General features: G+C 36.4%; 2 protein-coding genes across 2 annotated transcripts; one reads left to right on the forward strand and one right to left on the reverse strand.

The window, feature by feature from the left end:
• Positions 1–1,490: 1,490 nt before the first annotated feature.
• LOC133291855 (uncharacterized) lies at positions 1,491–11,244 on the forward strand. Its single transcript, XM_061490181.1, has 4 exons — positions 1,491–4,899; positions 5,229–5,488; positions 6,980–7,570; positions 8,693–11,244. The coding sequence occupies exons 1-4, from the start codon at positions 1,507–1,509 to the stop codon at positions 11,127–11,129; spliced, it is 6,681 nt and encodes a 2,226-aa protein (XP_061346165.1). The 5' UTR covers positions 1,491–1,506; the 3' UTR covers positions 11,130–11,244.
• A 968-nt stretch (positions 11,245–12,212) lies between these two features.
• Positions 12,213–16,297, reverse strand: LOC133291854 (DExH-box ATP-dependent RNA helicase DExH18, mitochondrial). The gene is made up of 3 exons (XM_061490180.1): positions 13,863–16,297; positions 13,139–13,209; positions 12,213–12,585 (listed from the first exon to the last, which is right to left on the reverse strand). Exons 1-2 carry the CDS (start codon positions 16,295–16,297, stop codon positions 13,155–13,157), a joined length of 2,490 nt encoding a protein of 829 aa, XP_061346164.1. The 3' UTR covers positions 12,213–12,585; positions 13,139–13,154.
• Positions 16,298–19,228: the final 2,931 nt, after the last annotated feature.

Consider the following 19,228-nt stretch of genomic DNA (forward strand, 5'->3'; position numbering starts at 1 on the left):
AATAAACTGAATATCTTTTTTAGCTTATGTTTCTCAACACCAACATACTTTCAATCATTTTAGATGTGGAGTTAGTTAATCAACTATAGTTACTTCCTATGGGAGAAGCTTCTACCAGAAATGATAAAAAGTTACCATTGATTAAAAGAAGCTTATACCTATCTGAATAGCGTATTCTATTAAAGGTAATTGTGAATAGCATATTATGTTAAAAGGTAGTTGTGTTCCGAATTGAGTAAATTTCTGCTATATGGTCCCTGAAACCAAGCAGTGAGATGCTTTTCTAATTTAAACACTTTATTGTTATGTAATATAACTTAAAACATTATTCATCATAATAAAATAACATTTTAATTCTAAATTAATAAAAAAAATTAAAATTATAGTTATAAAACTAATAATATTTTTAAAAAAGTAGTATCGTAATTTTACTTTGTTATATATTTCAGTTCTAATTATTATAAATATTTTTGAGAAAAATTATATTTACTATCTTTTTTCACTTATAATCTCTTACAGCTAAATTTTAACTGTTGATCTTCGCTAATTTGATGGTTTAATAAGTGTGACTCAATAAATTATAACCATCGAATGACAAAAATTAATGATTAAAATTTAGTTGTAAGATATTGTAAGTGAAAGAGATCATAAATATAACCTCCCTTACTATTTTGAGAAAAAAGTGCAAAAACTTGTCAATAATTTTGTGAGAAAAGTTCATCAATGCCCCTGTGGTTTACTTCAGAATCACTTATGCCCATGTGATTTTTTTCTTATCACTTATGCCCCTATGGTTTGTAAAAGGGTATGTTTTTTATCACATATACCCCTGTGGTTTCTTATTTTTTACAAAGCACATGGGCATATGTGATAGGAAAAAAACCACGGGGGCTTAAATGATTCTGAAGCAAACTACAAGGGCATTGGTGAACTTTTCCTTAATTTTGTTTACAATCACTTGCCTTTTTACGTTTTTTTTTAATCACTTACCCCTAGTGATTTTTCATCCAAACTCATCCTTAACATCGTTATAAACTTAATTAATTTATATATTTTATCCTATTTAGAAAAAGAAAATAAATTGATAACAAAAAAAAAATAGACCAAATATATTGAAAACTTACCACTCTTGTAGAAAAAACTAAAAGTAAAAAAAGAAAGAATAAATATGTCTAAAATGGATAAAATAGACAAATTAATTAAGTTTTTAATGGTGTTAAGATTGAGTTTAAACCATAAAAGCTAAGTGATTAAAAAAGCATAAGAAGAAAAATGATTCAAAACTAAATAATAGGAAGATTTTTCTTACTTTTATCAGTTTATGTATTTCTCAATTATCATCTTAGAAATATGATGGTGTGCAACTTTTAAGCTTGATTAAATTAAAAACCCAACAATTTGTTCTCTCACTTTCTACTTTTTTTCCTGCGACACAACACTACACACTGCGGCTGCGGCGCTTCCTTGCAAAACCAAAGTCACTTTCACTGAGACATTTCATCAAACATGTCAGCGAAGTGGCGCGCCCTTCAGCACCGCCACCGCTACACCTACAGCGCCGTCGTGTTCGCTCCTTCCTTCATCGACTCTCTCCACCACCTCCTCTCCCACCAACTCTGTTCCCATTTACACGCCAAACTCCTCCACCTCACTTCCCTCAACTCCACATACGCACAACTCAACCACGCAAAGCAACTCGCTTCCTCATTCTCCGACTTCCTCATCCGCTCCGAACCCGAACCCGAATCCGTATCCGAACCCGCGGTCCGTTTGGCTTCTGGGTTTTACTTGGAGCTTGTGTTTCTTGAAAATTCCGTGCCCTTGCACCGAACCCTTGTTTCTGTTCTCGCAAAGGTGCGGGCTTTCCGTTCAATAATTGGTGGGTCTTTCCTTAAACTCTGCGAGGACTATGGTAACCGTGGCAAGGGGAAACGGTTCACCGTGTCGCGCGCGGTGTTGTCGGTTCTGGGTATGCCCAAGTTGGGGTACCTGGTTGATGTTGTTGAAGGTTGTGCTGTTGTGGTAGCTTGGGACGTGGTTCGTGGTTTAACCGGTGTCGTTTTTGAGAACAATGATGGATTGGCTCGACCTTCCCCTATTGTTATGGAACAGTGTCAAGAGGCTTTGTCTTGCTTGTATTACTTGCTGCAGAAGTTTCCTTCCAAGTTCAGGGAATTGGGTAGTTCTGAGAATGGTGTGGTTCTAGAAGAATTAGAAGGCTATTCAAGTGTTATGGAGGGGATTGTTAGTGTTGTTTTGAGCATATTGAATTCCTCTGCGTTTTCCAGGGATTGCTTTGTGGCTGCTGGGGTAGCACTCTGTGCAGCTCTTCAAGTTTGTATCAGTTCACAAGAGCTTGGACTGGTCTTGTTTCAAGGTATATTTAACTTAAAGGCCTCGAATTCGGATGTTGGTGGTTATTGTGATAGTGAATTTAGAAATGCCATTGATAAAATTCCTTGTAAGGGGGGTATCTATCAGGGAATGTGTAGTCTTTCTGTGCTGAGTAGGCTTTGTCTTATAAGAGGGATTCTTACTTCAGTTTCTAGAAACTTGCTTAACACTCATTTTGGTGATGTAAATGGCTACGAGGTTCGAAAAGACGGTGGAGTGCGTATCAAGACTATATTGTATGATGGAATTTTGCCTGAGCTATGCAAGTATTGTGAGAACCCTGTTGATAGCCATTTCAATTTTCATGCATTGACTGTGATGCAAATTTGTTTACAACAGATAAAAACATTGATGTTATCGAATCTTACAGATTTGTCGGGAGAGTATGATCCTATTCCTGCAGAAATGGGGATGCGGATACTTAGGATTATCTGGAATAACTTGGAAGACCCTTTGAGTCAAACGGTGAAACAAGTTCATCTCATTTTTGATCTTTTCATGGACATTCAATCATCCCTTTGTTGGTCAGAGGGTGGTGACAAAATAAACAAGTTTTTGCAGAAGATCGGATCAGATATTCTTTCCCTGGGGTCAAGATGTAAGGGAAGATATGTTCCTCTAGCATTGCTAACCAAGAGGTTGGGAGCGAAGAAAATGTTAGAGATGAACCCGAACCTTATATTTGAGGCAATACAGGCATATGTCGATGACGATGTCTGCTGTGCTGCCACATCATTTCTCAAGTGTTTCCTTGAGTATTTGCGTGATGAGTGTTGGGAGACTGATGGCATTGAAGGTGGGTATGCCCTCTATAGAGGGCATTGTCTTCCCCCAATTCTGTACGGGCTAGCTTCTGGATTCTCAAAACTTCGAACCAATATAAATACTTATGCTCTGCCAGTTTTACTGGAAGTGGATGTGGATAGTATATTTCCTATGCTTAGTTTCATTTCAGTTGGACCAAATGGGGGTGAAAATGAACTGCAATATCCAGAGCTTGTTTGTGTGAACATGGAATTGAATCTTGAACAGAGAATTGCAATTCTAGTTTCTTTGCTCAAGGTATCTCGGTCACTTGCTTTGGTTGAAGGGGACATTGATTGGTCTGAAAATCCTTCAGCAGATGAAAAAGAGCCTGGGCTGGGAACAGAAAGCCATGCTCTTGTTTGCATAAAGGGAATAAATGTTGAGATCCATGTTCAGTGGCTAGTAAATGCATTGACCCATGTGGATGAGTCACTACGTGTTGATGCTGCTGAGTCTCTTTTCTTAAACCCCAAGACGTCTAGTCTGCCTTCTCATTTAGAGCTAACTCTAATGGAGGAAGCTGTGCCTTTGAATATGAGGTGTTGCTCTACTTCTTTTCAGATGAAGTGGAGCAGCTTGTTTCGTAAGTTCTTCTCTAGGGTTCGAACAGCCCTTGAGAGACAATTCAAGCAAGGAAGCTGGAACCCTCTTGAGCATAATAAAGCTAATGAAGTGTATCCTTTGAAAGGGAATAAAGAATTGGCAATTAAAAGAGCAGATGATCTTTTTCGCTTTATGAGGTGGTTGAGTGGATTCTTATTTTTCTCATGCTATCCTTCCGCTCCTTACAAGAGAAAAATAATGGCAATGGATCTCATCTTGATTATGATAAATGTTTGGTCTATTAATCCGTCAATTAGTGAGGAGTTTAATAGTTCTTTGTCTGGAAATCATCTATATCCTTACAGTAAGGGAATGACTTCATCTGATTCAACTCTATTGTTAGTTGGTTCAATTATTGATAGTTGGGACAGGTTGAGAGAGAGTTCCTTTCACATATTACTCCATTTCCCAACCCCACTACCTGGAATTTCAAATGAAGACATGCTGAAGAAGGTAATTGAATGGGCTATGAAATTAGTTTGCAGTCCACGTGTAAGGGAAAGTGATGCTGGAGCTCTAACTTTACGGCTTATTTTTAGAAAGTATGCGTTGGAGCTAGGTTGGTTGATTGAAGACTCATTCAAGGTTGTCCATTTAAGCTCAAAGTCTGAATTGGTAAATGATGTTAATCAGTCTAGTAAATTGAGGAATCCCGTGATACTGTATATGAAATCAATGATTGATTGGTTAGATGTTGCTGTAAGAAATGGAGAGCAAGATCTTTCTAAAGCATGCGAGAGCAGCTTTGTCCATGGTGTATTACTCGCTTTACGTTATACTTTTGAGGAATTGGACTGGAATTCGGATGTCATATCGTCTAGCATCTCAGAGATGAGATATTTGTTGGAAAGACTTTTGGAGCTTGTTGTGCGGGTAACTTCATTGGCACTTTGGGTGGTTTCTGCAGATGCTTGGTATCTGCCAGAAGACATGGATGAGATGGTTGATGATGATAATCTTTTGTTGGAGATACCAGATCATGAGCATGAGCACATGCCTTCATCTGAATATGAGAACAATAATTCAAAGCCTTCCCATGATGTCAGATCATCGGAACAGATTGTCATGGTTGGTTGCTGGCTGGCTATGAAAGAGGTACTTGAACAGTGTGTAAGAACTTATGATTGTATTGGATTATAATAGGGTATTAACTCTTCAAAGGGTAAAGCAAAAAGAATAAAGGTTTCAAATTATCATTACTTATTTCTTGGCTGATAACAATATTTTCTTTAAAATTTCTTGCTTATAATTCTAGAAATGATGCCAAGAAAACATATTTACAAATTATAGAGAATTGTTTGTTTCAAGTAAGAATTGATTGAAAGTTGTTCATTATCTGATGCATAAGTCTACAATTTTTATTTTATTTTATTTTGTTTTCTTTTTTGGTTCCCATTGTTGTTTCACTATGTTTTCTTCTTCAGGTGAGCCTTCTTTTGGGGACTATTATAAGAAAGGTACCATTGCCAAGTAATGCATGTTCAGATTTATCTGAGACGGAGGGTTTTTCTGTTGATAATGCTGCCTTTTCATCTAATTCTGTGATTGATTTGGAACAACTTGAAACAATTGGGAATCACTTTCTAGAAGTTCTCTTGAAGATGAAGCATAATGGTGCAATTGATAAGACAAGGGCTGGGTTCACAGCTCTTTGCAATCGTTTACTTTGCTCAGATGACCCAAGGTGTGGATTTTGGTACTCTATTTTTATTTCTATCAAATGCTTTATTGATTTTTCATCTTAAGAAAGTTTTTTATTTTTGAAATTGTAGGGTTTAGGTAGAGAAGGATGAAGAGAGTGGAAATGAGTACTCGATATAAGATTATATTGATTAGTGTTTAATAATGTGATACAAAATACAAAGTGCTAACCCCTATTTATATTAGTACTATACTCCTAATCCTAATCCTAATCAAATCAAATAAGGAAATATAATGGAATCTGGAAACCACTCCTAAGAGATCATTTAGGGTACTCCAAAATATTTTAAGATTTAATAAAGATATTATTAGATATTTTTTAGATATTCTAACAAATATTTTTCTATTTGTAAGTGAAGGAACTTATATCTTAATGAAAGCTGTCATTTTATTATACATTTTGATGGAAAAATAAATTTTATTAAGAGATAAAATGGGGAATCTATCCAACTAGGGGAGGATAAGATATCCTTTGAAACAAAAGATTTAAAAAAAGATCTCAATAGAACTCTGGAATGCAACACTGAAGTGTATCCCATTAAACATAATCCTTATCTCATGACAAGTTTAGGGGCAATGACACTCTCTTAGTGAAAGCTTTTACATTTTTTATTTCCTATGTAATTATTCCAAAATAACATGAGGCGTGGGGCATGGAATTGAACCTTGGAATTGGAAATGTACCCTGCAATTCTAAATATTATGTTTGGTATGCTTTTTTAGAATTAGAATTCTGATTCCTAATGAAAACTCCTTGCAATTGAATGGTTTTATATTTATATTATATTTGCAACACACCCTTCACACAATAGCTCATTGGGCTTGAATGGTGGACAATGCACAAATTTCACGATATTTTTTAGAATATTAGAAGAATGGGGGCGACAAGGATAGTACTTATGACCACATGGTCATAGAGACTCTGATACTATGTGATACAACCAACTCTCCCAAAAATTCAAGCTTGTTAGGTGAAGGCAGATAAATAGTTTTATATTTTATATTATATTTATAAAATTTTCTTTATCTAGGAGATTTAATTGGATCCTCTCTTGACTATATGCTAGGTCTAAGTGGTTGTGGTTGGATTTTCTGTTCTTGTACTTTCAAATAATTATGGCCTCAAGTAGGTGGCTTTTGATGCTTCTTTAGTATCTTTGCTTTACTGATAGATATTGAAGCAGTTAGGTTTTTAAATTCCTATTTTCTTCACCTACACCATCATAGATAAAACACTACGATGAAAATGTGTATGATAAATGAGATGTAAAATTAATATTTATGATCTTGTCAAGGGCAATGCCCCTGCAGATGTAATAAGGATTCTTAGGCTGTGGCATTTACCCTCTTCTGCATAATACAAAGAGAATTATGTTTGTTTGGCTTATTAAGGAAGGTTATATCATTATAACCAAATCATCATATCATAAATAGTATGTCTTTGCCACTTCTTAATGTGTATATTCCTTTTCAGACTTCATAGGTTGACAGAGTCCTGGATGGAACAACTTATGCAAAGAACTGTGGCCAAAGGACAAGTAGTGGACGATTTGCTGAGAAGAAGTGCTGGAATACCTGCTGCATTTACTGCTCTGTTTCTCTCAGAGCCAGAAGGCACACCAAAGAAGCTCCTCCCACGGGCATTAAGGTGGCTTATAGATGTAGGTAATGGGTTTATGCTGAATCACATTGAAACTGATAGCTTGAATGATAACTCCTGCAAGTCAAATGATTCAACAAAAGAAAATAATTCTACACAGACAGATGAAACAAATGTGAGACAGATGTTGTCAAAGATCAGAGATGAGGGTGTGATTCCTACAGTGCATGCATTTAATGTTCTAAGAGCTGCATTCAATGACACTAATTTGGCCACTGATACGTCTGGTTTCTCTGCTGAGGCTTTGGTTTTGTCTATTCGCTCTTTCTCTTCACCATACTGGGAAATCAGAAATAGTGCTTGTCTGGCTTATACTGCTTTGGTTCGTCGCATGATTGGATTCCTCAATGTTCATAAGCGAGAATCAGTAAGACGTGCACTAACCGGGCTTGAGTTTTTTCATAGGTATGATTTTGACTATCGTATTTAATTACTTTAGTTCATCTGATTTATTGGATATATTTCGTGTTAAAACATGTTCATATTTCTATTACAAGAAATTTACTGGTAAAAAATTGGTTTATTGCTCCATATAAGCCTTGTTGAAGCTTTTAGGGTCCTCATCTGTTTTAATGAATCATTATTCTGTCACCCAGATGTTTATGGTATAGCAAAATTGTAACCACTAAAGGAAGAGAATAAGTAGAAAAATAGATGGAATTAGGTTTTTATCCTTCAAATAGTTATGATCAAGCACTTGTTGTAAGTGATTTTTTATGTCTACATTGGGGTGGAATTAATGAATTTGGGCAAAAGCTGCGAGTAAAAATGTATCCTAATAGTTTAGGATAATTCAAACATTAATTTGAATTTTGAAGGTGAAAAGGGATCTGGAATACACTCCAAGGAAGTATGAGGACTTTCTATAGAGAGATGTTTACCATTTCAGATTAGTTTGTTGTATCCTAATCTTTTTGTGATAATTGTTGATATAAAACCATTCTTGGGCTTTTTAAGCTTTCGGGAGAGTTTGTCTTTGACAGTAATCAATACATTGATATGCTTAGTGGTAAGTGGCCTGAGGCTTACTGACTGACAATTGGTACATCTCCATATTGGAGACATGGTATGTTTGGTGTCGTCATAAATTTATTATTACATCACCTTTTTTGATGATGTAAAGTCAATTCCCTGATTTCTGTGCTTTAATCTATGTATTGCCTGTTGATAAGTATAGATATGATCAGATCCTTCTTGGAAATTATTCTCTTGGCATTATTTCTCCTTTATTTGTAATTGCAGAGAGAAGTAACACGTCAGCCATATCCTCCAGAGGGAGTGTTATATCACTTGTGGTCTTCCTTAAACTGTCTACTAATGATTTTTGCAGAATTTGAGAGTTGAAACTGCTTTCGGAAATATTTTCATGAAATCATGGGTTGTATGCAGCCTATGGGCTCTAATTGCTCAAGTTTACATGTACATTCAATAGTTCTAGATAGCACTGTCTGTTGCTCAGTTTTTATGTTCAGAGATATTGTGAATAGTTGACAACTATTGACTTTTTAACATTTTTGTTGGTCCAAGGTATCCATCACTGCATTCATTTCTGTTCAATGAACTGGAAGTTGCAACAGAGTTTCTGGGTCCTGCATCTTCAGGGGATTTAGAATCCATCCGGGGAAATAATCTGCATCCAAGCTTGTACCCTATTCTGATTCTCTTATCTAGGCTCAAGCCTTCATCAATTGCTGGTGAGACAGGAGATGAGCTAGACCCTTTCCTTTTCATGCCTTGGATTAGGAGGTGCTCAACCCAAAGTAATTTACGAGTTCGTGTTCTTGCATCTAGAGCTCTAACAAGTCTGGTATCAAATGAGAAATTGTCATCAGTCCTTCTCAATATTGCATCTGAGTTGCCCTGTGTAGAAAACCTAGTCAAATCAGCTACTTTTCCTGTTGTTCCGTGTACAACTAATGGTTCCTACAGTATTTCCTTCAACTTAATTCATGGAATTCTCTTGCAGTTGAGTTCTTTGCTGGATATAAATTGTAGGAATCTTGCTGATAACTCAAAGATGGATCATATCATTGGTGAATTGATCCAAATTCTTATGCTTCGGTCAGGGATTGCAAGACCTACTCATTGCCCGTGCCCTATCCTCAATGAAACATTCTTAAGGGTTCTGGATCAAATGCTCAATATTGCAAGAACATGCCATATGACCAAACATTTCTATTCCATTCGCAACCTGCTTTTAGAGTTGTCAGCAGAATGCTTAGATTTAGAATCTTATGGCCTGTCGTATTATGACCCAACCATTGCTGAACTTCGTGAACAAGCTGCCGTGTCCTATTTTGGTTGTTTGTTTCATGCATCTAAGGATGAGGAAGAGGTAATCCATTTGCCTATGAGACATTCCCTTCCCAGTTCTAAATCATTGCCTAAACATGAATTGGAGAATGTTTCTGCTAGTCTTTTAGATAGGTTGATTCGCTGCTTGTCAGACTCATTATATGAAGTTCGACTTGCAACACTAAAGTGGCTGCTGAAGTTCCTGAAAGCAGCCGAATCTGGTGGTAAGGTCTATGATATTTCCAGTAATGACATCATGGTTGTTCAGATCTGGGCAAAAGCTAACCTTCATGAAACCTTGGTGAAGATTTTGGCATCAGAGAAGAACCAGAGGTGTACCTATTACCTTCTGAGGATCCTTGTAGCTTGGAATTTGCTGCAGTTTGAAAAAGCAAGCCATGACAAGTGCACTGGCACAAGTTATGTTGGTGAAATGGACTTTGACTCTGTGTCGCAATTTTGGAACGAACTAGTTTCCTTGTACAAGCAAACAAGACATGCAAAGACTCGAGAAATCCTTGTTTGCTGTCTGGGAGTATGTGCTAAGAGAATTACAATGTTATTTGAAAGTTCTATTCTGTCTGATGAAGGAATGGGAAAGTTTACTGTATGTAGTGAAATTAGTCAGGAGGAAATGTTAGGTTGGTTGTTTGACTGCATTGTTTTTTTCTGCAACATGGTTAAACAATGTAGTTCATCATCTGAACCAGCAAGTATGCGCAAGGCAGCAGCTGAATCCTTGATAGCATCTGGTTTGCTTGAGCAGGCTGGGCTCCTTGGCTCGTTTGTTTTTAATAACCACATTCCCGTGGGCACTTCATCTTCTAGTTTTGAAAAAAATGAAGCTGTGAATTTGTATGCTCATCGTGTACTAGATGCATGGTACACATGCATCAGGCTTTTGGAGGATGAAGATGACTCTGTTAGATTGAGGCTTTCCTCAGATGTTCAGAAGTGTTTTACTTCAGAAAGAACTAGAAGCAACCTTCCTACTGGATTGGTTCCAATGCAAGTAGATAGAGTGATAAGATTTTGTTTTGACCATCTCTCTTTTATTTTTGGTCACTGGATTGATTACTTCAATTACCTTTGTCAATGGGTATTGCATGCTAATACCTATGTAGCATCCCAAGGAGATCTTGTGAGGCGTGTTTTTGACAAGGAGATTGACAATTATTATGAAGAGAAGCTGTTGATCAGCCAAATTTGTTGCTCCAATATGGAAAAGCTACCTATTTTGAAGTCCTGGGCTGACAAAGATGAACTCAGGAGTTATTTACATGGATGGAGAATGAGATTTTCCCATCAATTGGTGTCATATGCTGAAGATCATATTGGGAAACAGGAAGGGAATGATTGGATAGGAGGCGTGGGTAACCATAAAGATACATTTTTACCCTTATATGCAAATTTACTTGGTTTCTATGCCCTTTCAAACTGCATTTTCCTAGTGTCTGGCAATGATGATGCCAAACATCTTCTATCTGATGTAGTTGTGCTTGGAAAAACCATCAATCCATTTCTTAGAAACCCTTTAATTTCTAACTTATATACGTTAGTCCTAAAATCACATGAGAAAATGACATGTGATGTTGGTAACAGCCTGTTCCCTGAGATGGGAAATGACTCCATCTGGGATAGTTTTAATCCTTATTTTCTTATTGGCTAGGATTTGTATATTAGCTGTAATTTCTCATGCAAGCCGTTTATGGGAGGCTTGAGGAAGTTTTGGAATTGTTATACTATTTTTCCCCAGTGTTGATTATGCAGAGCAGTTGTAACTAGAGAGTAGTTTTGTAATGGATTGTTCTGTTGTATAAGCTCATTTTTTCGTCTATTTTGTGTTTTGTTATTGTCTTGCTATTTTGCACTACTCAAACCAATGCCAGTATATGGACTCATACATAGAGAGGTTTTTGGCCCCTTATAATTGTGGTTGAAAACTATATTGAAGAACTGTTTTATTCTCGTAGAGGAGAAATTTCTTTTTATCTGGAAATCTCGATTTTCAAAAATATGATTTTTACGTTCAATTTACGATGATATTTGAAAATTTAAAATTCAGAAAAATTCAGTTTCCTAGAAATCTTGGAGAATGACTGTTGAACTAACGAACGTAAGAATCACTATTAAGTTACAATAAATTTTTATTAATTTTGCCAGTTTGTTCTAATAAAAATAAACAAAAAATGTAATGCTGGTCATCGTTAGGGTCAATCTGTGTAGCGTGTGAAATAGATCGTTACAGTAAACTAGGTTGGTGTGAAACAATGACATACATTAACCACTGACATAGATGAATATTAATCATGTCAATATAATAACAATAGTGCTAAATAGGATTAAAAAAATCGTTAATCATGTACGAAGGATTTTGAGAGGACATTTTTCTTTCAATGACATGCATCACTTTTTACATCACCTGTTTTTACTTCATTCTATTAGTACCACATCGTATTGTGAAGATAATTTTTTGTAAAGCATTCTAATGTGTCCTAGAGAAATATGTAAAGAAAACATTAAATATATTTTAATCTTAGATAAATACATATTTCAAAGGCAAAGTAAATAATTTTTATTTTTATTTTTTTAATAAAAATCAGTGCTAAAGTCAGTGCATTTATTGAGCTAGAACAGAATTAACTATTCCTTAACAAAAGCTTATTCAAATAATGAGACATTTGACATAGAAGAGAACATTTGAAGGAGATGAGTTAAATAATAATAACTATTCCTAGTATCACATCCTCATTTAAAAAAAGAAAGAAAGAAAGAATGATGAAGCCTAAAATATTCAACCCTGGACAAGAGGTGTTGGCATATAAAAGAATTCAACAAAATTTCTAGGCTACATTTAAATACAGAACAGGATACTTGTAGCACCACAACAATGCTCCATCTTGGTTTATCTATAAAAGAACAAACAGGATGCTAGTTGTTTTATTTCTAGGCTACATTCAATCTCTCTAATGTAACTATCCTTCATTCCTAAAGTAGTCTTCTCTTTTTCTTTGGGGGATGCATTCCCAACATGGTAAAATCCACAATTTTGGCTAAAAAAGTTCAATGAATTTATGCAAATCCCTGATATAAGTTGTTATATTGCAGTGGTCGTTGATTATTACCTGCACAACAAGGATGAAACCAGAAAAGTTATGGTCTAAGTAGTGTGAACAAGAATTTACAGGTGAAAGAAACTAGAATAGGAATGATTTATGGAATTAAGTGAAACTTCACATGTATTTCTTTATTATCTGACTTTCCTATGAACCTAAAAAAAAAAGTTTGTTTGTATAACCTTCCTAATGAGGAAACTATTTATGGAACCTATGAATACCAATGTCATGAGTCTAGGTTCTAGCAACAAAACTGTTCCTAATGGTTATTCATGTGCCTAAATCCTTATAATTGTCTTTGTGGGCTTGATTCATAATGTAAAAAAGCCCAATCACATTTAATATAAGATTATGTACAAATGGGAAGGTGACACTGAAGTAGAATATAATTGCAACTTTTCAAGTTTTAATATTAGTTTCAGAACTCCAGTAGATGATAAGCATGGATCAAACTTAGGTATATATTGATTTGACAGGATGTCTCTTTGGTTTTCATTTTTTGCAAGCTTAAAGAACTTATCATGCATACATCCCAAAGAATGATCGAGCTACAAAGGGTTACCTCCACAGTCATTATATTATGCAGTTACTTTCTTTGACTGATCGAGCTGTAAGGAATTTTCATGCCCTTTCCTGAATAACAGAAAAAACAACTCAATAGTCAGGAACAAAAGAAATAAACATGATTTTATTAACTAAGATCATGCGATAAACAGAAGACCAGGAAAAAGGAATGCTACAAAGCTATCTATTTATCTTAGACATGTAGAAATGAAAAAATAAATATGATACAGATATCATTGCTCTTATCGAAGATGCATGATTAAACTTTCTTACAAAGAAAACTATCAGCACAGCAGAATGAGCTAATTGGATAAGTCTAAGAAGTCCAAAGACAGGTAAAATAAGTTCTTTTCATTAGATAGTATACTAGTTTAACAAAGTCTTACTACCTCAAGTTGTTTTCATACTTTTGTTTTATTTATTTAAAAAAAAAGTAGCCTTCACTTCATTTGAATCTTATCCAGAATCTTTAAGAATCATAGTCTAGTTAGGATTTCTCTGTATATAACTCTATCTTCAAATTTACTTGAGTTGGAATTTGAGCAGTAGAAGAACATGCCACCATAACCAGCCAGGGGCCTTTCAATTAGATAAAGAAGGCCAATGCTTAGATAGTAAAAACAACAGAAGTTTGCTAGAAATGAAGAAGAGATGTTCGCATTCAACACATAGTGAAATCAAATAAACACTTACAAAGAAGGTATACATCCAAAGGCACTTACTTGCCATTTAATTTAAAAAGCGACTGTGACCTTGAATAGCCATTTGCCTTTTTTTCAGTTTTTAGTATGGCTGCACTCCTTGGTTCTAGTTGCTCTTCACTTTTTTCAGCTTTTGGTTTCCCTTTATTCCTTGATTCAGGTTTCCAATTAGCTTTGATAAGAGATTGGCCCAGTAAGTCAGCAACGTTTGAAGCCATTGTCTCAGCTTTCTTCGCGTATGGAAAAGTATCCTCATCAAAGTGGTTTGACAACCACAAATACATAGATAAAACTTGATGTCTAGTCTCAAGGTCTAGGAGTTCTGCATCATTCCGTGCAGAACCTTTCGGCATGCCCATAGCTATATTTACAGGGAGCTTCTGACCAAAATATGTAGCAAATCTAAGTAAGTGGTGCATAGCTTTTGGGTCTCTAACATTAACAGGGGCAAAACAGAAGTTAAAACGATCTTCTAAGGATAACCCCTGGATTCTGTCTAACATATTAGCAATTTTCTTTATATGATCATGTCGACACAGGAAGTACGACCCATCCAAACGGCAATTTTCGCCAAATTTTTCCAAAAGCTGGTTGAACGTCAGATCAGGAAGTTGCCCGGCAAACAATTCAACCTGCTCATAAAAAGGAAAAAGGCCCACCTTCTTAACATCATCAAAAGGTTGTTTCAAACACTCAATCAAGTAATCCAAATCATCTAAATGCAAGGTAGTGGTGAGTCCATCAGGATAAAGACATCCTCTCCGACCAGCTCTTCCCGCAATTTGCTTAACCTGTGATGCTGGAACAGGAACAACTTTGTCACCATTGTACTTTGAAAGGGTATTAAATATCACCCTTCTGATGTTAAGGTTCAGGCCCATTCCCACTGCATCACTGGCTACTAGAACGTCATATTCATTACTTTGATCATTGAACAAACTCGCTTGCTGCCTACGAGTTTCTGGTGGCAAAGCACCATATATCACACAACAACGGTGTTTAGTCTGTTTCTCAATTGCCAATTTGACCTCAAATATTTCTCTCCTTGAGAATGCAACCACACAATCCCCAGACCGAATATTTTCAAGATTTCCAAGCAGGGTCTTTGCTTCAACCACCAATGGTTTGAACCTCTCATAATAATGCTCATGCAACTCATCTCCTGTGTCTCGACAGATCTTTCGAACAATATCCAAAACACTAGGATCACCGCACAAATGTATCTCGTCAGCCTTCAACCCGAGGAGCGCCCTTGTCCATGCATACCCCCTGTACGGATCAGCCATCATCTGAATCTCATCAATAATGGCCACATCATACAAATCCTGAGTCGACACCATTTCCACAGTACACGCAACATGATTAGAAAACGGGACACGCTTCTTTTCTTGCCCAGTTAGTAGACTGCAATAAACACCTTTCGCATTAACCTTGTCAAAAACTTCCATAGCCAACAATCTGAGCGGACTACAGTAAATCCCCTTCTTCGCCTCCATAAATTGTTGCAAAGCATTATAAGTCTTACCACTATTGGTTGGACCACAATGATAAATTATCTTCCTTTTCATCGCCCTTGCGAATGGAAACCAAGTGTGAGGTTTCGTGAGGTCTGCCGACTCAACCATACCCCTAAACCTCTTGATCTCATCAGTAAAATTCTCCAAACAAAACTCCACAAATATAGGAAACAAGAACTTAACAGCAGCATCACATGGCCCAAGTGACACCAAGTAATTAGCAACATCAGCAGGACATTTCTTCCTGAAAAAGCTACTGAACTTGTGTGCTGCAGTGGGGAAAAATGACAAACCAATGTAAATAGCAAGGGCTTGGTTTGATGCCCAACCTGATTTGGCAAACAAATTGCATACTTCCATTAGCACTTCCACCTCTGATCTATTTAGCTTTGCACTCCTCTCAGCACTCTTAAGCTCACAGTACAATTCCACAGGGTCACGTGATGCCACGTGCACACATTCCACACTTTTCTTCTCTAATTCATCATCCCTACTACTATTACTACATTCTAGAGAATCAACAATCTTTGAATTGCACTCATTACTATCTTGATCATTTGCAACAACCCCATTTTCAGATAAAGCAGAAACATCATCACTAACCTCATTTCCAAGCTCAAAACCAACATTCTGACCGAAATCAGCGTCGAATTCACACTCCGGCTTCTCGTCGCCGTCACCCTCGTCGCCGGCGGTGGAAAACGGCCTCGCGGGGTGGATTCTAACGCCGGAAAGACTCCGACTTTGGGAGAAGTTCGGGTGAAAAGCCGGGTTCATGAAACGGGTCGAAAAGGGGCGAAGTGGGTCGTGGAAAGTGTTGTGAAATTGAGAGGTTGAAGAAGTTTGAGAAGAACGGTTGAAGAGAAGAAGTTTGAGTCTTGAAAGGGTTCTCTTGCGAGTGCACAAGTTGAAGAGAGAGGAAGCAGGGCCTCTGGCCATTGAAATGGAGCAACAAAGAAGAAAGAATCAAATTCTATTAGAGAGAATAAAAGAGGTCACATTAAGTGGGGCATTTTGGATTAGGTTTTTTGGCTTTTAATTTCGATTTTAATTTTTTTGACTATAAATTAGAGGAATAGTTTGTTTAGTTGAAATTGGAAAGAGGTAAAAGAAAAGAGAGAAGGGGAGTTATTAGAGGGAAAGTTCTGGTTAGGGTTACACCCTAACAATGGTTGGTTGATAATGACATGTGCCGCCATGAAAATATAGTTCATGGGCCTTCTGTCCTTTTTCGAAATTTACATTAGAAATGCTATTTCCATAGGTTCAAACATTATTAATAAAAAAAAGAAAGGATATTGTGACAACCAAGTTATGTTACTACCAAGTGACTACCAATCAATCTCACCGTTAGATCGATTATGTTGATCCAACGGTTATATTTATTTTCATCTTTGTATGGTCATGATTCCCCATATTTAAAGTGAAAGCATTAAATATGGAAAATCATAACCATACAAAGGTGAAAATAAATATAAAGTATTAAATTTGAAAATCATGACCATACAAAGATGGAAATAAATATAACCGTTGGATCAACATAATCGATCTAACGGTGAGATTGATTGGTAGTCAGTTGGTAGTAACACAACTTGGTTGTCACAATATCCTTCCTCAATTATAAGTACCACGATAAGTTAGTATTAAAGCTTGTGATATATTGGTGTGGATAATTTGATATGGGAGTTGGGGGATGGTAGAAATATTCGGTTCTGGAAAGATAAGTGGCTATCAAACATGAGACCTTTAGGGTGTGTTTGGTACAAGTTATCTTGAAATTTTGCTAGGCATCTGAAAATGGATAAATAGGTTGTCCATGTTTGATACAGGTTCTCCAAAATTTTGCCTAGCTAATCGATTTGCCTAGCAATTTTGAGCTTTGAATGCAAAATTGAACCAAAAAGTGGGCGTTGAAATCCTATTTCAATTGTGGTATTCGATGGATAACCAGCTAAGTGAAAATGGTGAAAATGGAAGCTGCCAAAACTATCCTTTGTAACCTAGTAGCGCCAAAGTGATCTCAACTGATCCTGTTGCCCAACGAAGCACTTGATGGAGTCTGTCTGTCAAATTGATTGGAGTTGTTCCTCTAAACGCATCCTTTTTTGTAACACAGTACATAGATCTCCAACCTCTGTTGTGCATTTTGTAACCAGTCACCACATCTTCTGTAACGGAACCATATATCCACCCAACTTGTTTGTCCCATTCAGTTTTATCCCCATAGAAATAAGATATGGGATGATAAATAAATGGTTCACGAGGCACAACAAGAGAACACATGGAAGGCCAGGAAGTTCTCTTCTTGGAAATAACAACAGTAGTTATAATTAAAATATAGTAAAAGGCTATTTTGTAATTTTAACTGGTTTCTCATCAATATTTTATCTTCAACCAAGCATAGATTCAGGGAATTTCACTCAATTTTCCAGGTAATATTTTGCCCAACCAAACATATTTTCTTTTTAACTTTCCTACTTAACTCACTTTCCCTGCAGATCCTTGATAAAAAAAAATTCACTTGTACCAAATGTCCCCTTAGAGGAGTTAGCTACTAGTGTGGATATTCATTCCATTGGGAACCTTATGGTTGATGGTTAATAGTAATAGTGAGTGGAATTTTAGCATGATGAATACTTGGGTTCTTATTAGTGTTTTGAATATGATTCGGAGCACCCTTCTTCCTAGCCCGGATGATGGGCCTGATAAAAGCATGTGGTATCTCCCTTATTCTAATACAATTTTGGTGAGTGCAATCTATAAATGCATACTATTCATGGTTACTTAAATGATAGTGTTGCTAAGATTTGGCCAAGACTTTGGTCTTGGAATGGCTCTTAGAAAATTAAAATTTTTGCTTGGAAGATGGTGCTCCAATGATTAATGACAAAATGTTTAACTGCCAACTGGAATGGAGGTGTCAATATCTGTCCGTGTTGTTCTACTAAGAATGAATCAATATTACATGCTCTTGAGATTGTTGCAACACCAAAAAAGTTTAGGAGGTGATTATCCAAAATAATCTGAAATCAGTTTTCTTTATTATGGACATCATATCCTAGTTTACCTGTAACTTTGGAGTGGATGCTAATTATAAGGTTTCGGATGATTGGATCTCTATGTTTCTTATCACTTGTTGGAAGACTTGGCACTGGAGAAATAAAATCAACCAGGGAGAAATAGTTTCTTCACTCGAAATTAAAATTGAAACTATAATGAAGTTAGCGCAGGATGTGAAGTTAACTACAGGCATAAGGAAGTCTCGTGTATCAGCTGGCTATAGTCAATTAAATATTTCTTGGCAATTTCCAGATGATGGGTTTGTAAAGATCAATACAGATGGTGTTGCGCATGGAAATCCCGATTTAGCAGCTCGTGGGGGTGTGATTCATAACGCCCAAGGTAGTTGGTTTGGGGGATTTGCATACAGACTGGGGTTTTGTACAACATTCAGAGCTGAACTTTGGGCTATCTTGTACGATTTAAAGAAGGCGTGGAATGTAGGATATAGAAAAATCATTTTGGAGAGTGACTCGTTATTAGCGATCACTGAGCTCACCAAGAGAGGTGCAGCAGTCCGTGAGATGTGTTTGTTGTCTCGGGACATGGATTGATAGAGATTGAGATGTTAAGCTTCAACATATTTTTAGAGAAGACAATATGTGCGTTGACTACTGGAAAACTACTTTCTTGATGCTCCTGTGTAAGAGAACCAAATATTCTCCAAATATTCTTCGAGAAACCTCATGGAGGAATTCACCTGTTATTCTTGTCTGATTTTACTTCAGTGGGAAGAGATCGAATTATATCTCTTCCTTCTTAGGTTTTATTTTGTTTTTCTCTCTTGCTGAACTTAGGCCTTTTGTTTAC

Source organism: Gastrolobium bilobum, unplaced genomic scaffold (assembly GCF_033153095.1).
Source record: "Gastrolobium bilobum isolate Gb01-03AN ecotype WA unplaced genomic scaffold, APGP_CSIRO_Gbil_v1 utg10303, whole genome shotgun sequence".
In the NCBI taxonomy this organism is placed as follows: Eukaryota; Viridiplantae; Streptophyta; class Magnoliopsida; order Fabales; family Fabaceae; genus Gastrolobium; species Gastrolobium bilobum.